General features: G+C 52.7%; 9 protein-coding genes across 9 annotated transcripts; 3 read left to right on the top strand and 6 right to left on the bottom strand.

The window, feature by feature from the left end:
- Positions 1-24: 24 nt before the first annotated feature.
- Positions 25-897, bottom strand: DSM5745_08049 (formyltetrahydrofolate deformylase; the record flags this gene model as incomplete). The annotated part of the gene is made up of 1 exon (XM_026750065.1): positions 25-897. One exon carries the CDS (start codon positions 895-897, stop codon positions 25-27), a length of 873 nt encoding a protein of 290 aa, XP_026601069.1.
- An 826-nt stretch (positions 898-1723) lies between these two features.
- cbhB (putative 1,4-beta-D-glucan-cellobiohydrolyase) lies at positions 1724-3307 on the top strand (the record flags this gene model as incomplete). Its single annotated transcript, XM_026750066.1, has 1 exon — positions 1724-3307. One exon carries the CDS (start codon positions 1724-1726, stop codon positions 3305-3307), a length of 1584 nt encoding a protein of 527 aa, XP_026601070.1.
- Positions 3308-5213: 1906 nt separating this feature from the next.
- On the bottom strand, positions 5214-5545 carry DSM5745_08051 (uncharacterized protein; the record flags this gene model as incomplete). Its single annotated transcript, XM_026750067.1, has 2 exons — positions 5214-5276; positions 5309-5545. The coding sequence occupies 2 exons, from the start codon at positions 5543-5545 to the stop codon at positions 5214-5216; spliced, it is 300 nt and encodes a 99-aa protein (XP_026601071.1).
- A 2008-nt stretch (positions 5546-7553) lies between these two features.
- DSM5745_08052 (ankyrin repeat domain-containing protein) lies at positions 7554-8551 on the top strand (the record flags this gene model as incomplete). The annotated part of the gene is made up of 2 exons (XM_026750068.1): positions 7554-7960; positions 8053-8551. The coding sequence occupies 2 exons, from the start codon at positions 7554-7556 to the stop codon at positions 8549-8551; spliced, it is 906 nt and encodes a 301-aa protein (XP_026601072.1).
- A 999-nt stretch (positions 8552-9550) lies between these two features.
- On the bottom strand, positions 9551-10696 carry DSM5745_08053 (DUF3632 domain-containing protein; the record flags this gene model as incomplete). The annotated part of the gene is made up of 1 exon (XM_026750069.1): positions 9551-10696. The coding sequence occupies one exon, from the start codon at positions 10694-10696 to the stop codon at positions 9551-9553; it is 1146 nt and encodes a 381-aa protein (XP_026601073.1).
- An 861-nt stretch (positions 10697-11557) lies between these two features.
- DSM5745_08054 (uncharacterized protein) lies at positions 11558-12041 on the bottom strand (the record flags this gene model as incomplete). The annotated part of the gene is made up of 2 exons (XM_026750070.1): positions 11558-11659; positions 11778-12041. The coding sequence occupies 2 exons, from the start codon at positions 12039-12041 to the stop codon at positions 11558-11560; spliced, it is 366 nt and encodes a 121-aa protein (XP_026601074.1).
- A 2311-nt stretch (positions 12042-14352) lies between these two features.
- DSM5745_08055 (uncharacterized protein) lies at positions 14353-14784 on the bottom strand (the record flags this gene model as incomplete). The annotated part of the gene is made up of 1 exon (XM_026750071.1): positions 14353-14784. One exon carries the CDS (start codon positions 14782-14784, stop codon positions 14353-14355), a length of 432 nt encoding a protein of 143 aa, XP_026601075.1.
- A 1761-nt stretch (positions 14785-16545) lies between these two features.
- DSM5745_08056 (uncharacterized protein) lies at positions 16546-18120 on the bottom strand (the record flags this gene model as incomplete). Its single annotated transcript, XM_026750072.1, has 2 exons — positions 16546-17700; positions 17749-18120. The coding sequence occupies 2 exons, from the start codon at positions 18118-18120 to the stop codon at positions 16546-16548; spliced, it is 1527 nt and encodes a 508-aa protein (XP_026601076.1).
- A 990-nt stretch (positions 18121-19110) lies between these two features.
- On the top strand, positions 19111-19914 carry DSM5745_08057 (uncharacterized protein; the record flags this gene model as incomplete). Its single annotated transcript, XM_026750073.1, has 1 exon — positions 19111-19914. One exon carries the CDS (start codon positions 19111-19113, stop codon positions 19912-19914), a length of 804 nt encoding a protein of 267 aa, XP_026601077.1.
- Positions 19915-21302: the final 1388 nt, after the last annotated feature.

The following is a 21302-nucleotide window of genomic DNA, read 5'->3' on the forward strand; positions in this document are numbered from 1 at the left end:
CAATCAAGGTCTATCTCATGTCGCCTAGTTGAAAACAACCGTCTTGTGCCCGTTCAGCAGAACCCTCCGCTCGGCAAAGTACTTGACCGCGGCCGCCAGAACATTGCTCTCGACGTTACTTCCGGCGTGCGTCAACTCCTTGGGACTCAAAGCATGCCCAACCCGCACAACATTCTGCTCGATAATCGGACCCTCGTCCAGATCGCTCGTGACAAAGTGCGCCGTCGCACCAACCAGCTTCACACCGCGGTCATACGCCTGGTGGTAGGGCTTGGCGCCCTTGAAACTCGGCAGGAAGGAGTGGTGGATGTTGATGATTTTGCCGGACATGGCCTCGCACAGCGTCGGCGACAGAACCTGCATGTACCGCGCCAGCACGACCAGCTCGATATCGTACTCCTTGATCAGCTCCAGGATGCGGGATTCCTGCGCCTGCTTTGTGTCGGCGCTCACGGGGAGGTGCATGAAGGGGATCTTGTAGGTTGCGGCGAGCGTCTCGAAATCAGGGTGGTTGGAGACGATCAGCGGGATCTCGATGGCGAGCTGGCCCGTTGATTGCCGGAAGAGCAGGTCGTTGAGGCAGTGGCCGATCTTGGACACCATTATCAGCACGCGTGGCTTGTGGGCGGCGGGGAGGAGGCTGAAGGTCATGGAGTGGGTTGTGGCGATGGGCGTGAAGGCTTCGCGGAGGGTCTCGAGGGAGGGGGGCGTCGCGTCGCTGGAGGAGGCGGTCGTCGTGTCGGCGCCGAAGTGCATGCGCATGAAGAAGCGGTGGCTCGTGGGGTCGCCGTATTGCGAGGAGTCGATGATGTTCAGGTTGTGGCTGACTAGGAAGCCGGTCACCGCGCTGACGATGCCCGGGCGGTCGGGGCAGGAGAGGGTGAGGATGAAGCTCATGTTGAAGAGAAGGGCTATTTCGGCCTGTGTTGAAGCAATTGAGCTGCTGGGGATGCGCGGTGAGGAGGGAGAGAGCGGATGAGGGGCGTTTTGAGTCACTGGAAAATCGCGGGAATCCTGACCGAGCTCGGAGGCCGAACGTCACGTGTTATTGATGTCCCGCTTGATGCTGAGTCAGGATCTGGCCTGATAAGATAAGGCGGATAACGATAAGGGCTCATCCCGAATAGATAGCCAGGGCTTAGGGTACGTTGCTAGGGCAAGCTGCTAGGGCTGCCGAGGTTATGGCACCACCTCATCCTTGCTTGTGACCCTGACCTGATTCTTCAGCCTCCGGAGCCCAGACGGAGCACTCGCCGGGGAACGGGGTGCGTCTTGCCTGCAGCATTAATCTCGGTTCCTGCTGGGGCCACCATTGTCCTGCAGGCTGACTGCTTCCCCGCATCGGCATTGCATTGTGATTGGCATGACGCTCGGGTATTGTGCCCTCGAGTCGAATGACATCCTGCAGGCCATGCACGATATAGTATGCTCAATCTAATACATCATATGCTGCACTGCCATTGTCTTCAGTCGCCTCATCTGGTACGGCACTTGCTGACGAGATCTTGGACGGACTCACGGCGTGCCCATTTCGTCAAGGGTCCGTTGAGTCCGGCTTCTCCGCCATGTCTGAATGGCTTCATGCGGTAACTGATGCGGTAGACGGACCGGGGCGCCGTGTTGGCTTGCGCTTGACGAGACGAGATACAGCTCCAGTCAGGTATAAAAGCCTCATCTGCGACCGTCCGTCCTACCATGAGCACAACCAGCATCAAACGCAGCAATGGCCTCTTCATTCGCAATGTACAAGGCTCTCCTCTTCTTCTCCTCGCTGCTCTCCGCAGTGCAGGCCCAGCAAGTCGGCACTCAGCAGGCCGAAGTCCACCCCAGCCTGACCTGGCAGACCTGCACCGACTCCGGCTGCACGACCGTCAACGGCGAGGTCACCATCGATGCCAACTGGCGCTGGCTGCACACGGTCGACGGCTGGACCAACTGCTACACCGGCAATGAATGGGACACCTCCATCTGCACGAGCAACGAAGTCTGCGCCGAGCGCTGCGCCGTCGACGGTGCCAACTACGCCGCAACCTACGGCGCCACCACCTCCGGCAGTGCCCTGCGCCTCAACTTCGTCACCCAGTCCCAGCAGAAGAACATCGGCTCCCGCCTCTACCTCATGGACGACGAGGACACCTACACCATGTTCTACCTGCTCAACCGCGAATTCACCTTTGACGTCGACGTCTCCGAGCTCCCCTGCGGCCTCAACGGCGCCGTTTACTTCGTCTCCATGGACGCGGACGGCGGCAAATCGCGATACCCCACCAACGAGGCCGGCGCCAAATACGGCACGGGCTACTGCGACTCGCAGTGCCCTCGCGATCTAAAGTTCATCAACGGCGTCGCGAACGTCGAAGGCTGGGACGCGTCCGAGACGAACCCCAACGGCGGTGTCGGCAACCACGGCTCCTGCTGCGCGGAGATGGACATCTGGGAAGCCAACTCCATTTCCACCGCTTACACCCCGCACCCCTGCGACACCCCCGGCCAGACTATCTGCGATGGCGACTCTTGCGGCGGAACCTACAGCAACGACCGCTACGCCGGCACCTGCGACCCAGACGGATGCGACTTCAACCCCTTCCGCCAGGGCAACAAGACCTTCTACGGCCCCGGGCTGACCGTCGACACCAACAGCCCCGTGACGGTCGTAACGCAGTTCCTAACAGACGACGGGACCGACACCGGAACCCTCTCCGAAATCAAGCGCTTCTACGTGCAGAACGGCAACGTGATCCCGAACTCGGAGTCCACATTCCCCTCAAACCCAGGAAACAGCATTACCACCGAATTCTGCGAGTCCCAGAAGACCCTCTTCGACGACACCGACGTCTTCACCCCCCACGGCGGAATGGCAGGCATGGGCGCTGCCCTGGAGCAGGGCATGGTCCTCGTCCTGTCCCTATGGGACGACAACTACGCCAACATGCTCTGGCTTGACTCGAACTACCCAACAACCGAGGACCCCACCAAGCCCGGCGTTGCGCGCGGAACGTGCCCAACTGACTCTGGGGTCCCGTCTGAAGTCGAGGCCGAGCACCCCGATGCGTACGTCGTGTACTCGAACATCAAGTTTGGGCCGATTGGGTCTACCTTTGACGAGGATGGGTCCGGGCCTAGTCCCACGAACACCGTGACCAGCTCTGCTACTAGCACGACTAGCGGCCCGACGACGACGGCTACGGGCGGTGGCCAGGCGCAGCGGTGGGAGCAGTGCGGTGGGAGCGGGTGGAATGGCCCGACTTCTTGCGTGAGTCCGTGGACCTGTACGGCTGTGAACCAGTGGTACTCGCAGTGTCTGTAGACTGCGACCCTACCATAGGCACTGAGACGCAGCTTGCGATGAGTATGAGATATGATTAGGTACTTAGCCACGAGGGTCTTCGAGGAGGTTGTTAGCTATGGTAGGTAGTTAGCGGTGGAAACCAGGGGAGATTGCCAGTCTTGTCAATTGAATGCTTTACTCTATCGTTCTCGGTCTATGCAGTTTCCAAACCCTAGTTTTTCCGAGGTTTTCCGTCCATCCCCCCTTATTCTTCGCCGTGTCAAAGGATCAGGCACATGCACAGTATGTTAGCTACTATAGTGCCTCGCCTAGCCCTAGGTGCGGATGGTATGTTACCCGGCATAATAATTCTCGGCACGACACCCAACAGGCAGCACAGCCCCATCAAAACCTGAAATAATCTATGCACCCTGCAAGGAGCAATTCGTTTCCACCAATCGGCCTCGGTCTGCAAGCGAGTCTTCACCCCTGCCCCTGCGGCTGTCTTGCCTTCCTTCCTGAACTTCCACGGCGCCGATCCGGGCAGTCCCGGATCACTCCAATCAAGCCCCAAAGGGTCCTGGTTCGTCCGTCTCCGGCCCGCCTGTAGAGGTGCGCATGACTTGCAGGGTTGGCCTGGCTAGCTACCGGAAGCGCCACTCCCAGCATCAGAACCTTGCTTACATTTGCTAATCCCGGAGTTATACACCCCTAGGCAAGATATGTCCGTACCTATTTGGGTTGGGTCCGGGGGATGGCCTGGGTGATGTTGGGTGTCATGTGGATGCAGGATTATTCTCGCCTAGCCCTACCCGACTCTTGGGAGAAGGACCCTTAGGTGGAATAGGTGGGTGCTAGCCCAGCCAGGCCAGCCTTGACATCGATCTGGAACACCGGGGCACATGCGCTGGAGGGTGCAATAATATCCACTAATAAGCTGTGCTACACAGCTGGCGTTGAGGTTGTGATATCCAGCCCTGGAGGTAGAATATCGACGATCCATACAACTCCGTCAATCCATACAGGATCCCTCGAGAGATCATCCGCCGTCTAACCAACCTCAAGCACAGCTCCGGACGGCCGCCAAGATGCTGTCTTCGGCATGATGGGATCGCGAAGGGCTCGGATTGAATTGCGTGGGAGGATAGGCCGAAACCGCCGCCGCCCTCGCCTTCATGATATGGTATTGGTCTTGGCCTCTGATGTCTCCGGCACAACAGACTCTGACTCCATGACTACCGTGGTGTGCAATATGGTTGAGCCTGTCATGAGTATAGAATATTTGCTGTAAGCGCGTCTGCGTTCATGCGAGAATATACTATGGAGTAGTTCAAACAGCGGCCCAGTAAATAACATCCTACGCAAAAACGCTTGAGGACTGGCTAGGTACAACAGGAATGGCTCGCTTGTCGTTCCCTTTCATTATAGGAGGAATCACGGCAAACGAGTCTCTTTTGACATACAGCTTCAATTCGAATTCAAGCTATCCATATCTCTCTTTGGACTAAGGACTATTCCGTCGGCCCATGTTGAATAGTACCGGTGCAAGTTTCTCCTCGTGTATGTATCCCCCTGGAATCCGGGCGCACACTGTGCAAGAATACCCTATTTAAACTCAACAGATCGAACATAGGAGCCCTTCATAGAAGTAGTCTGCGCCGTCACTGGTGTAATGCCTTCTTAAAGTGTATTAAACACAAGGCCTATGGGGGGCAAACGTCTTGTGGCATTTCTAACGCGCGTCAAGTCAAAGTTAGCAAGCAGGCCCCAGTTTCCGGCCTGGATTCCCAGCCGGCATCCTCAGGGTAAGAACTCGGGCTTGTGGTGTGGACTCACGTCTTTGGGCTTGGGCTTGGGCTTGGGCTTGGGCCTCGGGGCGTTTTTATTACAAGGCGTACCAAACGAATTCTCCTTCCAGCATTTCTAACCCCGCGTCAAGTCATAGTTAGCAAGCAGGCCCCGGTCTCCGAGCTTGGATTCTCAGCCGGCATCTTGAAGGTTGCTCAAGCTATGTAACTCAGACTTGTGGTGTAGACTTACGCCTTGACGCTTGGTCAGAGCGGTGTTCTCTGCTCGCGCGTCCAAACCGTTCTCGTTCCGCTCGAGGATAGAGGACTCAGCTGCTCGGGCTTCAACGGCCGCAACCGGAGCTGACCTCGAGTTGAACTCGACGGCGCGGACATTGACGGAGTTTCCCTGCGGGTTGACGGGACTGCCTGCTGCTCCGAGCACGGCGGAGAGAATGAGGCCTGCTGAGGCGAGGGAGAGGAGTTGCATTGCGGCAGCAGAGGCTTAAGTTGAGATTGCTTTGATGTTCGAAGGATTTCAAAGATTTTTGAGAATGAGCTTTTGAGCTGATGGGTCGTTGACAGATGGAATTGCTGTGTCCAGGAGGGGCTTTTTATACCTGATACCCTAGTGAGAAGTGATCCTAGCTACCAGCAACTCGATGAGTTGAGAACTCAATGGAGCACGAGCCCTGCTGTTCTTCATTTTCCAAAAAAGGGAACAACTCGTCGAATCTATCGCGGCCGGGATGTGCGTTTGTAAATCAAGGTTGTCTGTTCGGAATCAGACCATATAGTTCCGTGGTTAATGCAGCAGAGAGCAAATGCGCAGTGATGCTGGCCGCGGATCAAACGGTTGTGTTACCGTACGATTCCAACGACCAAGCGGGCCTTCGTCCGGGAAAGCATAGCAAGTCACCACCAACAGCATTCCGCTACTAATGGATACTATAAATTGAATGGATTGATCGCACCCCTGGCTGATGCATACCTAGGAATAACCGCGCCAAGGTTGCCCATACAAGCCATGCTGCAGATGCCGCCTGCGGCAAGCCCTAAACATGCGGCACAGGATAGGTACCTCCAGGGCTATGGTTTGTACCTCCAGGCTGCACCGAGTGATTTGCAAACAAACTCGCAGGTAGTATCCATGCCCTGAAGCTATTTAGAAAGGCTTTACAGGTTCGGGGCAGATTAGTCGAGGAGTTGTTTGAAATACAACTGAACTGGACTCGAGTCGTATATCCAACCTCATCACCGGACTGACCGTCGCTAACGCCGCCAAATTGGGACCACTGGGCCTTGTTTACTGCGTAATTTAGGAGAACGAACTAGACCCCCAGAGCGTGCCCCGCGGGGAATAAAGTGCTGGGACTGTTACACCGAGGGGTCTGATCTATCGAGCTAATGCAGAACATGGATTTGAAGATCGGACTGATTGCCAATTTGCCTCCGGCCTCAGCTGGCGCGGATCACACCGACTGTATATGCAACGAGAACAAACCATGGAGGCGTCCTTTTAAAGCAAATTAATTGGCCATGTACCATAGGCTTGGTTCAAGCTGCGGAGGCGGCTCCGGCTGGCCGACGAACGCGGCAGCGTCTGATGGGATGACCACATTACCTCAGGCACTAAGGCTCTGGGCATGGTAGGCATGGTAGTCATCCAGTTGAGTGCGAATGATATGCCTATGGGCGGCGGATATACCCGTCAGAGCTCTGAATCGCAGCACACAACCAGGGCTGGCTCCGGGTCCTCAGGGCTATGTTGCAGGAGGAGACAAACACAACGCAGTTCGCGCTGACCGTCTGCGTGTCTTTGAATGTACTTAGAGTGGTACTCTCGTTTTGCAGGGCGAAATCGGGCTGACGGATCCCGCGACGTAGTCCTGCTCCCTGGGGGGATCAATTTTGCGCAGGCTGCACCGTTGATGTGCGCTGGTGGCTGCACGGACAACGTCGAAGCAACGGAGAGAAGATATCCATGTCTTATACAAGGCCCTCAAGTTCCTTGTGCCGGTACCCATGTACCTAGCTGAACACAAGGGTTCTTGTCTTCTAAACCACAGAGCAGAGTAGTTCTTGCTGGTATCAAGATGATACTACGTCCACGACTTCCAAGGTTGATTCTTGGTCTACCTACTATGGATGAAATTCCACCCTGCAGTTTAGGTAGGCCCCTGCCTATGAAAGGTCCTGGCCCTACTTCTGAGATTCTCTACAGCAGAACAGCCTGTTGGCCTTCCTTATTATGGCATGCCCTGTAACCAGAATACAACTGTGCTTTCCTCGTTCACGATATGCCTAGGCAACAATGGCAAGAGGCCCCAGGCTGCCTAAATACTAACCTCAAGTGCTCTAGCGCTCGGCTCCGACAGCCGACCAGGGTGTGATTCGAGCAATGGATGCCCAATACAAGACCGCCACCAGTGCCACCTGTGAACAGTCTGACTTCTGAATCTTGCCTACTGGTAATAACTGAATAATCCGACGCAGCAATGCAATGGCAACGTACCTTTGACTCCACCCCAGTGGTGCCCGAAGACCCCTTCTTCGAAGCCTTCCGCGACGCCTGCGAGTCCGGCGACATGCCAGCCGTCCAAGAAGCCATTGCCAGCGGGCGCTTAACTGTCGAAGAGCTTGACAAGGGGCTCAAGCTCGCAACATTAATGCGGTATCTTGAAATTGTAACAGCTCTGTTTAACACCGGCGCCCGAGTCACACCCGAGACAACACTCCATGTCCCCGGAGCAAAGGGACAGCAAGACCCACGCATCGTGCGCCTCTTTCTCGACCGGGGCATGGACCCCAACGCAACGCACTCCACGCTGATCATGAAGCCGAGGCGCTCCACGTCCAGCACCCCTACTCCGCTGAGGCGCTCCGAGGGCGAGCCCAACCTCCCGTATGTTCATGTTCATGTTCATGTTTGTCCGGCAGCACAGAGGACTCCAGCTTCTCGTCCGCGTCGAGCCATCGACTGACTCAGGCAAATAGCATGTTCCGCAATCTCGAATGTGTTGCTCTGCTGCTCGAAGCCGGCGCAGACCCCAATCGCCGCGGGCCCAGGGGAATCCCGGCCCTCGGCTACGCGATCATGCGCGCCCGGGAGCCAGACACTACCCTACTCGACCTCTACATCGCACACGGCGCGAGGCTAGAACCGAATCTACTCTGCTACGCTGTGCGTCCGCGCATACGGCAGAGCGAGTTTATGACCCGATTCCTGCTGGATAGGGGCTTAGATCCGAATGCTGCCTTCGACGACGAGTGGGGCACGCCTCTGCACTGTGCTGCGGCAACTGGCAAAGTCAATCTCGTCAAGATGCTGTTGGAGGCTGGCGCGAACCCCACTGCGATACCGGCTGAAAGCTATAAACTCGGGAGAGTGACGCCCGCGCAGGCTGTTGAGAAGAGGATGGAGCGTGGAAGGTGCCGCGAGGGGATCTCGATACTTGGGCTTTTGAAGGCTTATACGCCCAAGACTAAACTCTAGGTAGCTGGAGCTACAGTGTAGTTAAGAAAGCGGGAATAGAATGCAGACTAGTATAAACAACAAAAAACATATAACAACTGTCCAAGGTTATTTAAACAGTTTACTGCTCAATCAAATGCTGTCACATGTTGAGGAGTTTCCAGATTGATGTTCTGATAAAAGATTGTAGCCGTATCCTTTGACTATCATAGGGCAATTAAGGCAAATTGTAGCGTGTAGATAGACATTAGGCGGTCCCATGTTGTAGGTGCTCCAGGGCTGGAAGTAGGTACATCCCAAGGTATGATAAATGCTCTGAGCAAGTTCAAGTTACATGAATAAATATTATTGCGTTAGTAGCGCTTCTAATGGCACCGAAACTAAGATTGGAAAAGAGAAGATACAGGGGATGTATGCAATAGCAATGGAGCCGTCGGTCACGTAGGTGCAGGCGGTTGCCTTGGACTTAGGCTGTCCAGGTGCATTTGGTGTCTTCGGTGTTGCAGGTTCGTCTCACGTTTGTTAGGGTCCAGCGGGGGGACGCGGATGTACCTGGGGCGGGCGCGGCTAGGACGCTGGTGCTGCAGGCAGCGATGGTGGCATGGAGGTAAGTTGTAAGAGAGAAATGCATGGCTATGCAGGTGGTGAGGAGTGTGCGCTTGAATAGGGGCGGCTGATAGAGTTATGGTGGTTATGTTATGGTAGCACGGAGCTTCTGGTCGTAGGCTAGGTAGTAGATCTCAAAGGTATGTAAATAGGTATGATTGCATCAGACCTTCATAACATCGAAACATGGACAAAGACGGCTATTCCAGCTTATGACAGGCTTAGTAGCTCCCTACAGATGATTCAAGCAGTGAGACCCTCGAGGTAACTCCTGATAATGATATTCAGTGACAAAGGGCCTGTATAAGCCTTCTCAAGTTGTCAACCATACTGGTGCTGATAAGGGGCAGTGGACGTGAGGGCTGGCCCGCCCGTAGCCCTACATCGAGTCGGTCTTTCCCACCGGGGCTGGCGCTACTCCTCCCCCTCGCTCTTCTTTTCTTCACTCTCCTCCTTCCCATCCTCATTTTGTTGATCGTCGTCGCTGTCATCCTCAACCTTCATCCTTTTCAAGACCTTCCTCAGGCAGCGCAAATGCTTATCCTCGCGCAGAGCTGGTGGACCATTCTCATAGACCCTCAACACATGCGAGTTCCGCTCCTCCGCTTGGTCTAGCATCCTCTCAATAGTCTCAGCAAGGTCCTCCTCAAGCTTCTTGTCACCCGCTTCTGCTGCCTCTTCCTTGATCTCACTCAGACGCTTAACCCAGAAGATCCATCTCCAGGGCGTAAACCCGCTCTGCGGCTGCTGCGCTACCTCCCACTCTTTGAATCCCCCTCCTCCGCGTCCGATGACATTTGGACAGTCATTCCACGAGACATCCGCGAGTTGGACAAGGTTATCCCCAGCCTCATCAATCCACGCGTGGACTGATGGCAGCAGGGTTGCGATGGTGAGTCTGTCCATCGTGCGGATTGGGTCTTCGTCCTCGGAGTCGAACTCGCTGCGGAGCTCTCGTCCTCCATTCTCCAAAGTAGCGCGGAACAGAAACAGGGCAATCTGGCACAGCCGGTCCTTGCAGATGCGGGTCGATGCCAGTTTGGCGAGAAAGGTGGACAGGTTAACCCGCTGGGATACAGACATCGTGACGAACCCGTTGATCCAGAAATCGACCATGTCGGACACAAAAAATGGCAGGTCGTTCCACAGTGTGCCGTCCTTGGTCCTTGCGACATCGACGCCGAGAACTCCCCTCACTGGTCTCGAAAGCGGGCCTTTGCCCTTGATGCGCAGGATATCGAGAACCATCGAATCGTGCTCGGGGCTTTTGTGCGACAGGTATCTGCCCGCTTGATAGTAGACATGCCACAGATCATGCAAATACTGTTCCAGGAAGTCCACTCCGTCGCCGACACCGCAGTATCGGTGGGTGGTGATCCATGTCCTGTTGCCGGCGACCGATCGGAGCTCACTGATATTTCCCTGAGCCGCGAGTTGACGGATCTCCTCCCAGTCCAAACCGACAAGATTCATGGGGTCTTGCTCGCTGCCTCCTCCAGGTAGTGAGACCAGCAGGGACTCCGGGTGGTGCTGTATATTGCGCTGATGGTAGTATGGCATTTCGCAGGAGACGGATTATAAAGAAGATATGAATTGGATGATTATATCGATCATGAACAGCGAGACTGAACAACAAAGCTCATGAGCTTTTATACCGCTATATCGCTCAGAGGCCACTGCCCCTGAGCAGACCGCTGTCTAGGCTGCACTGTTTGGTGGTAATCCATTGGCTGTTGCACAAAGAACTGGAATGACGCTTTGGCCTCGGGCCCCAAAATTGAGGTTGTACAAGGCCGCGCCATTGGGCATCTTCCAGCCACTAGATTATCGAGTCTGCGCGCTATAACATGCAGGATCGCTCGGCAGTCGGCACTCTCCAAGGGCTCTCCACGGGAATTGACGGTCCGATCCAAGGGCTTACTCCATACGCACCTTAGGAAGGCATGAATGCTGCTCCGTACGCCCGCAATACTGCATTGACCCAATCCCAATCCCAATTGCAAAGAGCTACTTATGTAAAAAGCAGCGAGGAAACCAATTTATTCTGTCTTGCTCGATCAGCAATTGTTGAAAGTGCTGAAGTATCAAGCAAATAATGCTAGGTAGTAAACGAGCGTTGCGTGACAGTCACTTAGAGCTTCATACCAAAGCCAAATAACAAAGAAAAGGCTCTGATGTTGAATCGAGCAGCTTCGCACCCCCTTGACTAATAGTCTAATGTTGAATTGTCCACTCCCATACTTTGTCCGCCATCAAAGTACGTTGTTCGATGCCACATCTCCTCATCAAGGCTTAGGCTTGTCACACACAACCTTGCGCGTAATTGATTCATATGTACAATAATGATGATCACTGGGGCACTACATTTGGAAAGCCGCGAATTCAGCCACTCAAGGTCCAATCAACATGTTTCCGGGGCGGTTAGTTACGTACCCTCTTGTTGGCAAACTTGGTCTGGCACTTCACGTAATTGGTTTTGCCGTTCATCTTGAAAACGCATTCGTTCTTCTTCCAGAAGCATTCCTAATGACACGGAGATAAGATATTAGCATCCATTGCATTAGGTTCTTGCCGGCCAAGGTTGGGGGTGAGAATTGAGGGTGGGAATTGAGGGTCCGGGGTCTAAGGGCTAAGCACTCACGCCAGGGAATACTCCCAGCGCGGCGTTCTCAGCTGGGGCTGGGGCTGGGGCTGCAGCCCGTGCGTCAAGATCGTTTTCGCTCTCCTCGCTTTCCACTTCGACTTCGGCGGCTGCAGTCCGGGCTTCGAGGCTCTCGGGGCCGATGATGTCCGAGGCAGCGCGGGCGCTGAGAGCATTCGCCGGATCCGGGTTGGCTGGGCTGGCTAGTGCTCCGAGTGCGGCGGAGAGAAACAGGCTGGCTGTGGCGAGGGAGATGAGCTGCATGGTGGGCGGGTGATTGACTTGGCGTGATGAAGTTTCAGAGATGTGGAATGAGTGAACTGGGTATGGTACTTGAGAAGGAGACGTTGGATGCGATGGGATGGGATGAGTATGGATGGAAAGGGTTGGGGTGTCCGCTGGCGCCCTTTTATAATCTTTTGGGTCGTCGACTCTAGTGTTGTTACTTTCTTTCTCCTACTCCTCCTCTTCTTTCCTTTTGCTTCGTTGCGCTGGTAGGGGAGCGAGACTTGACGACCTGCTGTCCCCCGAGTTTCATCCAGTGCAACTCATCGGATTGGGCTTGAGGGGATTTCGTTCATTTCCCTAGAAAGGAAGGAGGAAGGTCACGCCCCGGGTGAGGAAGATGTTTGTAATTGACATTTAGGCTGCATGTATCTGTGCTGTTGCTGGCAGGCGCGTTAAGACCTTGCCTGCACGTTGTGGATTGTTTGCTGGAAAGTTGGGATCACATGAGGCCAGAGGCAAACGTAGTATAGGGCAGTATGCATGAGGATTGAGATGATATAAACAGACTCGAAATGTGAGTAGGCTCCTCTCCACACTCGCTGCTTTTTCCCTGCCCTTATTGGGTGGATGATTCACCTAAATGTGCACAGGCGTTGACATTTCAATTTCACTCCACTGCTCCCGTGCCTTTCACGGTGATAGTATAGTTTTGGTTTTCAGCTCTCTGAATGCCAGTCATCTTTAGATCGCGTGGCTTCATCGACCTCAGAGTGCCGATACTGCCGATAGGAGATGGATTATGGACAGGCAAATCAAGCTTTCCCAGTCGGGGTATCTTTAACCCCAGGTGTGCACGGGTTGCGATCTGGCAACATCGTACCTAGCCCCATACTGATACCCCTTAACTCTGCACTCCGCATCGGCATAGGGCTAACTGCGCCAAGGTCGTACAAGCCTCGCCAGCCGCTGCATGGGTCCGGCAAGGCCCGCCCGGCAACCCCGCTGATCACCCTGCTGACCCATCGATCAAGACGGGACTCAGGTACACCGGACAGCTCAGCTGGATGGACAACAATTGATCACAACGGAAGGCAATTAATGGTCATTCTACCCAGGCGCGGGTCAAGACTTCCCACGGTGGCTACACCGGACAGCGGTAGAACATACCGTACTGCGATAAATCTTTCCACTTTTCGCTTTTGCGCCCATTAAGGTTGTACAACCCCCGCATTAGGCGGGCCTGCAGCCGTATCCAATGGATGGATGTTTGCTTTTCTATCTAGGCAGCAGCGTCCAGTAGTCTAGTTGAGCACCTGCAGCTCCAGCCTGACACTCACAAAGCAGGTAGGACCTCCAATTCCAAATAGATGGTACGCGGGATCACGCCCATGACTGGGACCATGAACCAGGAATGTGCACCGCAGGCCGGGGCCCCAGGATCTCGCGGGGAATCCTGCTTGAGCTTGAACTTGTTACACTACACCACGGAGCCGCTGCAAGTGAGTGCTGATCAGCCCTAGGTTGGGACCTGGGACTACCTAGCCATACCGAGTACTTTGGACAAATAATCACATCTGCGGCGAGAATATAAGACCATTAACCAATACGGTAGTGCAATCACATATCCGGCTAGGTGGGCGGCTGGCGCGAGAGCTATACCTACCCCGGCATAAATGAACTGGAACCCGACTTAGAGGACGACTCGTGTACCCAAGGCTGAATCGGTAAACATCCAGGTAAGGTTGACATTGGGAACCATGGACCGTTGGTCTAATTGGGACTGGAGGTCTTCAGATTGATGAGTCTGTGTTTAGATAGATGTCCATACTTCCAATGAGTGTTATATTCCTAGAATCTTGTCCCAGTTATTAGGCACTGGGGTCTGTCATTTAGATTAAAGCTCAGCCGTAAGGGGCATAGACGAGCATTTGAGCCTAACTCAGCTGCGTTTCTCTGTCCATTCGAATCAGACGCTGGCGACTTTACCCGACTGTAATCTCCATGGTATTTTCCCTTCTAACGAAGCCTCGAATGCACGATGATTTCGACATACGCCAGCACCTGACTGAAAGAGAATTTTAAGGACTTGCCTGCCACTTGAAGAATTGTGCTACGGACATTTTAAGATGTGGAACGAGCACGAGAGAAACCAAGAACTCATTTGGTGCTTGGTATATCGAATACTTGAATCAAAGAGAGCCCACCCAGCGACCTCGAGAGATATTGATGATGAATAGATAACAGTTTGGATTAAACTTCCAACATAACAAGGCACAACCTGATATTTTCAAAAAGAATACCATCGAGAAAAGATCAAACGAAAAGCATTTGCCAACATCTTCTTCCCTCAAGGCAAAGCAGCAGGCGTATAACTCTGATCCGGCTTGACAACCTTCCCCCCGTCAAGCTGCTTATCCGTATACGCGGGCCAAACAATCTGGCGCGCAACATTATCAACAACAGAAAGCGTCGTGAATCCCGCATCGGGACCAAACTGCCCGCTCCAGCCGGAGGTGATTGTGAAGTCGCCGCAGTTCGATGGGCCGCCGTTGACCTCGGAGCCGTTGACGACGTACGTGCAGTCGGCGGACTTGGAGGGGGTGTCGATGCCGAAGGTCCAGGTGCATTTTGTGTCGGCGGCGTTGCAGACGCGCTTGAGGGAGGTGATGGTCCATTGGGTGTTGGAGACCATCATGGATTTTGCGGCGGAGGGGGCGGCGAGGGCGCCGGTGCCCATGCTGGCGAGGGTGAGGGCGAGGGTTGTGAGGGTGAACTTCATTGTTGCGGTGTGGTTTGGTTGGAGGGGGTTGTAGATTGTAGATTGTTTTGTATGGAAGTTTGGAGAGTTGATGATGAATTAGATGGATATTAAGCTGGGAGGATGCCTGTATTTATAGGTTTCTTCAGCGAATGATCTGCCCCTTTCTCTACTCCGAGAGTAACATGATGTCTTATGACTTCAGTCCTCCAATTCAAGAATAGAACCTGTATGAAAAAGCGGAGAGTGACATATGGATGGTTGCATCCATCCCCGCAGCGGAGCCCCAGCGGGCAAGCCCTAAGCAGTGCTAAAATTGGCAGTGTAGCTCATGTAAATGGCCATGTCTCACTCTGTCCTAAGACATCCATCGTCAGACTGACATTCGCATTCCTCGGATCTCTCGGGCTCCGATTACAGAGTATTCCATGATTCCATCCCCAAGGTTCCGATGGCTGTGTAGATCCCCCATCACCTGATGCAGACAGTGAGACCCTCTAACCAGGTCCGGCAACAAGGGGCGCTCGGCGCTGTGGGGGTGGCTATATTAACTTTCCACCGCTGAGGACTGGGCGCCTCGGCTATAGTAGTGCTAGATTGGCCTCTAAGACATGCTGGCACATGGCCTATTAGATCCCTGCGATCGTGCAGATGGTGGGCATCGGACCCACGCCTGCATTGCTGCCTGCATGATTGTGATGAGGTCAGACTGATTTGGCACTAGCACTGTAGACTACTCCGTAGTTCCGAGTATATTTGTCCGGGCGTCAGATAATCAGATAATTGTCCATGGCAAGCATTTGTATGTCCGCTCTTTAGCGACAAGGGGCGCCCGAGAAGCTACCCTAGCCCTAGGTCAAATTTGCTGCGACCTAGCTGGAGGGCTCCCGCCCACATATGGTATTTCCAGGATGATATGGTACGCGAATTATTCTATTCTATCCGACTCCCACCGGGCTTGAAATATGGCTAAAGGGTCGTCTAAAGCCTTCGGGTGACGGCTGAGCCCGTGCCCTAGGTACCTTGGACGAAACCGTCTAGAATGACGGGGTTTTTAACGGCATTGCGCATCATCGTTTCTTTTTCATAATTCCAATGGAGTATTCGGATGGGATTCTATTTGCTGTTGAAGTCTAAGTTGGGGAGGCACTCTGGACTGATTCATGCTTGGACTGTCGACAAGCAACGGTCAACACGTCTAGGTACCCTACCATATTCACTCAAGTATTATGTCCGTAGGAAAATCCCAAGACAAAGCGTGCTCAAGAAAAAGGAAGAAATCCCTGGTGGACTGGACGATCTATACAGCATCTGGAGAGTATAATGTCTAGCCGCTGATGTGGTGGCGCAAAGCTTGTAGGTACCATAGGTATGCTATGGAGAAGTTGAATTCGTCGGTTCATAGCTTCACTAATCTCCCAATGACCATACCGAGGCCTGTACTGAACAAGTCATGGTCTATGCAGCTTCGCAAATGGTCTTCGAGGGATATATGTACAGTGGTTCTGGACAGACAGCGCAGCGGGAGTACCATACCATAGTATCTAGGTAGCAATATCAAGACATTATTATGAAGGTACAGCAGAGCAAGAGACGTGCTGCTATATATAAAACATAAAATCTCATATTGAGATAACTTATGCACCCCGTACTTCAGGCCTCGGCAACACATGAGCAGAGACTATACCAAGTATTTGCTAGGTTGCACTCATTATTGATACAGTAGACCTTTCACCAACTAACTGAGGTCATATCCCACACCCAAACTCCCGTCCATTAACCCTAAGCATCAGGAACGACCGTCTCATTCGTCGTCTGAATCAACACCCTCCGATACGTCGTCAGCGGAATGGCCCCGTTATCGCGCACCTCCAGGACCAAATGCACCAGCCAACAGCCCGAGGGATTCTCGCCCTTGCCATTGCAGCTCTGGTCCGCCGTCGGGATCTGCACATTTACGCGCTCCCCCTTGCCCTCGGCCACCAGCCCGAGTGCAGGCACCTGCCCGGCAACATTCCAGTCGTCCGAGCCAGGCTCCTTGTACTGCCACCAGCTATACGCCAGCTCGTCGCCGTCCGGGTCGTACGTGCCCTTTGCATCCAGCGTCACGGTGGATCCCGTTGAAGCTGTGAGACTGAACGGGGCCAGCGCCGTGCTCCCGTTTACCGAGACGACGGGGTGGTGGTTCTGCTTCTGGTTCCGCGTGGCATTCGCGGCAGGGAGCGTCCACTGCATGCGGGCGGCAAAGTCATTCTGGTAGGCGTCGCGCCAGCGCCAGATGGTGGCCTGGTTCGACGTGAAGGTGCGGTTGTTCAGGCCGCGCACGCGGTCCGCGGCGTCGCTGTAGTGGTTGAAGTTGGGAGTCAGCGCAGTCGACGGGTCAACCTTCGTATACCGGCCGCCCCACGACCCATACCCGGGGTGTTCTGGATCGCCCAGCCCGTTCTGGACCAGGTACAGGAACGTCGGGGTGTCGCCTTCCATGATGTACTTGTAGTCCGGGTACGCGGTGGCGCCGTACGGGCCGATCTGGATGTTCTCGCGCAGCCACGTGTGCGAGACGGTGGTGGCGTTGGGCCCGCCCTCGTCGACGCCGTAGTACGACTCGCCGGAAATGCCGATCCACGCGGCCAGCCCGTACTGGTTCCAGCCGTGGGTTGAGGAGATGTAGAAGATGTCTGGGTAGGAGCGGCGGATCCAGGCGCCTGTGTCGTCTTGGTCGGAGATGGCGTAGACGCGGAGGCGCGAGCGTAGGGTTGCGGCGGTTTTGGCGGGGAAAGTGGCGTGGATCTTGTAGAGGACTTGGGCGAGGACGTTGGTGCCGCCCCAGGCCAGGACCCAGAGGGGTTGGGTGGAGGGGGTTTGGAGGCGCTCAAGGAGCAGCTTTCCGCCGTCGCTGAGGGTGATGTTCTCCCCGACGGCTCTCATGCCGTAGGTCTGGTTGCGTTAGCTCGGACATACGGTAAGCTTAGGGGGTTGTCTCACCTCGGCTCCCTTACGCAGGATGCTCCGGAAGTAGTCCGCGGAGGGATAAAGAGCGTCAGGAGGAGCGTGCTGGTTGAGGTCTGCCGTGACGTTGCCGTATGCGTTGATCACCTGCAGCATGTCCTCCGGGTGGACCTCATCGCGTAGCCAGGTGGATGTCGACGCAACGAGACCCTCGGTCTGGAATTGGTTGGAGTAGAGGAGGTAGCGCGTTAGCGATTGCTGGTCGTCAGGTTCGTTGGAGATATCGGAGAGGATGAACACGCGCGGCTTGGTAGGGTAGGAGAGGAGCCTGGATGGGTCAACGGCCTCGCAGAGAACCTGCACGGCCAACGTCCAGAGGACGGCCAATCTGAGCACCGACGCTGCCATGGTGGATTCGGTGTTGATGAAGAGCAATACCTATGGTAATGTATTCGGCCAGGACCGGCCATTTATAGCATTGCACACCACGGCTCGGATCCGGGCCAAGTTCAAGGGATCCTGCGTCATCGCCAGTCCGAGGAATCCGAGATCCCGCAATTCTGCACAGCAATCGGCAGTTACCCGGGGACCGGAGACGGTAGACTGGAGAAAGCTGGAGTGTGGAGGCCTGCTAAATGGCTAAACGCTTCTCCGGAGCAGAGCTTCGCCAGCCTAGGAAGGCGTAGCCACTCTTACCTCTTCCGGGGAAGCCCTCCGATTAATCAGCGGAAGTTGATTACGGTGGTACGAGGTTGAATACCTTGTGCTTTTTTTGCCATAAGTGAAAAAGACGATATACGCACCGCACCGGCTAGGGCGTCCCAACCTTGATAATGCAAGTTTATGCTCAAAGTAGGTGACATGGAGACAGACCCGACCAGCTCCTCCAGCCAACTCCTAGCAAGAGTAGATCATGTATTCTGTTCGGTCTTACACCAATGATATCCAATGCCAACCCGTCTCGCAGATGCGTGCCTCGGACACCACCACACCTCTCCCAAAAACAAAAACAAAAACATACAACAGCTGGGATTCGCATGTGGTCACCCACCATACTACTAACCAGCCGGCGTGTGGTTTAAGTACGGCTGAGCGGACGGGAAGCCCTGTTCTCCACACCCTATGGTCGTATGTGCTGGTGTATATCAAAGCAGTTTTCATATAGAAAGCGATTTGTCAGTATATCAGCTTCATCGATACTTGCTCTCTGCATCCGGAATTCTCCAACGGTGGACCATTCCACCCATTAACCTAGGTAGGTACCCCCTTCTGTTGGAGCGGAGGTTTCTCCCGTGAAAGTCCCCTACCTAAGATTCACGCCACCCACCAGCTTCAACACCTGCAGCAACAGGACCCTACGACTGCTACCTCCATCATCGCCAATTCCAACCCTTCGAAATGACCACCCGCGGAAGACCACCCGTCAGTCTGCGCCCAACCACACCCCCAGACCCAACACTTGCAACCCGCCCAGTCCCTAGGACCCGCACCTTCACCCCACACTCCTATGGCCCCGGCGCAGCACCCAACATCAAAGACCTCGTGCGCAATCTCAACCAAGTCCGCGCAGACTCAGACCCAGCAACCTATCTAAACCCCCTGGACGCACAGTATTCCCACATCCTTCCAGACGGAATCCACCAGCTCCTCAAAGAGATCATAGCCGACGAGACCATATTCACCGAGACCGACGAGATCATCAGCATCGACCCAACATGGGGCTTCTACGCCTTCCTCGTCGACTATGACGCCGACACACTGCGCAAGATCCCCCTAGCAATGCACAACCTGGTCGAGGCAACCCGCCGCACCATCCGGGCCCAGTCCACCACCGCATACGCGGACGAAGCGCTCCGCCGGTTCAAGCTCGACGTCGTGCAGGATGAAGCCGCACTCGCGGACGCCTCGGCCGATCGCATCCGCGAGGAATTCAGGGCACATCTGCGCGGAGTGCGCCAGCTCGGTGACGACGGGGTGATCCGCGGCGCGGCGCGCAATTACGCGTGCTTGGTGCTTGATCGGGCGGTGGTGTTGATGTTGGCAGACCTGGCACCTGCATTTTCGGAGGACCTGAGGGGGGATTGGCGGGCGTTGCGTGGGAAGACGATTCCGCTTGTGGATGCGTGGTGGGAGCGGCCGGCGGCGAATGGCTCGGCTTATAGGGGCGTGGATTGTTGTTCCGTCCCTCGCGTACTTGTATAGGGAACTCTCGACGGGTGCGAGTAGCGGTGCGATGCGGGATTTGTGGCCGCTGGAGAACTCGCTGGGCGGGCTTGGAGTCTAAGGTAATTAGGGCGTGTTTGGAGCCCTGGAGGAGCGACTGGAGAATCCATCTCCGAGTGTTAGCCAAAGGTGGAGTTCTTATTTGTTAACGCCTCCACATGGCGGGTTAGTATAGAAAAGTAAGGCAAATAATACCTTACTATTCTAATAAAAAAGTTAGGCTATTAAAAAAATTTAAAGGCTTAAAATATTTATATAAACCCCTAGTTAGTTTTAACTTTTAAAAATATAATTTAATTTTTTTATTTTTTTATAGTATTTAATAAATAATTCTATTACTTAATATAATAAATAAAGGGCCTTATAATTATAAGCCTAAATATTAACTTAATAATTTAGCTTGTTAAATTTTTATCTTTTTTAAATATTTTAAAATTATTTATACCTTTAAATATATTTTTTAAAGGTATATTAAGCCCTTTTTTATTAATTACTTATATTATTAAATTAAAATAAATATTAATTAATCTTTATCTTTTACACTTGCTTTAAAAATTATTATAAGCTTTACTAATAATATTATAAGTATAAAAGTTATTTTTAAATTTAAAAATAACTAGCTAGCTTAGTATAGCTAGATTTTTTACTTTATTTAAGTAACAAAAATTTAAAAGTTTTTTTTTAATTTTTCTATTTCAAGTTACCTTTTAAAAATACAAATAAAAATTTTTTAAAATATATAATAAATACTAGCTTAGTACTAAGTATTATTATATAGAGTTTATAAAATAAATAAAGCTATTTGAAAAATAATTACTATTTTAATTTAATAAATTATTATAAATAAACTTATTATAAAGGTTTTAGTTAAAATAAAATAATAATTTACTTTTATATAAGGTCCTTGGCCTTAGGGATTTGCAAATAATATAATAAGGTATAATATATACTTAAAAAAAAGGTTTATAAAATATAATTTTAAAAAAAAAATAAAAATACTAAAATTAATATTAAGGTTTAAATCTTTAGCCTTGCAAAGGCTAAATATTTTTAGTATATATTAAGTTAGTACTTAAGGCTAACTTAACTATTTATAAATAAAGCTATTTATAAATATTTTAAAGTCTTATAAAAGAGCTATATATAATATAATAAGTCTTATAATTACCCCTTTTTTTTATGGCCTAAGTTTTTTAAGGCCTTATAAATAAATAAAAATATATAATTTATAAAATATTCTTAAAAAGCCCCTGCTAGTGTAGTGGGGTTGCACCCTAATATTAATTCCTATAGTACTTATAGCCTTGCAATCTATTTCCTGTACCTAGTTACTTATTTACCTTAATATATATATTTTCTTTTTTATT

The sequence above is a fragment of the Aspergillus mulundensis genome (assembly GCF_003369625.1).
Source record: "Aspergillus mulundensis strain DSM 5745 chromosome Unknown scaffold_9, whole genome shotgun sequence".
Classification (NCBI taxonomy): domain Eukaryota; kingdom Fungi; phylum Ascomycota; class Eurotiomycetes; order Eurotiales; family Aspergillaceae; genus Aspergillus; species Aspergillus mulundensis.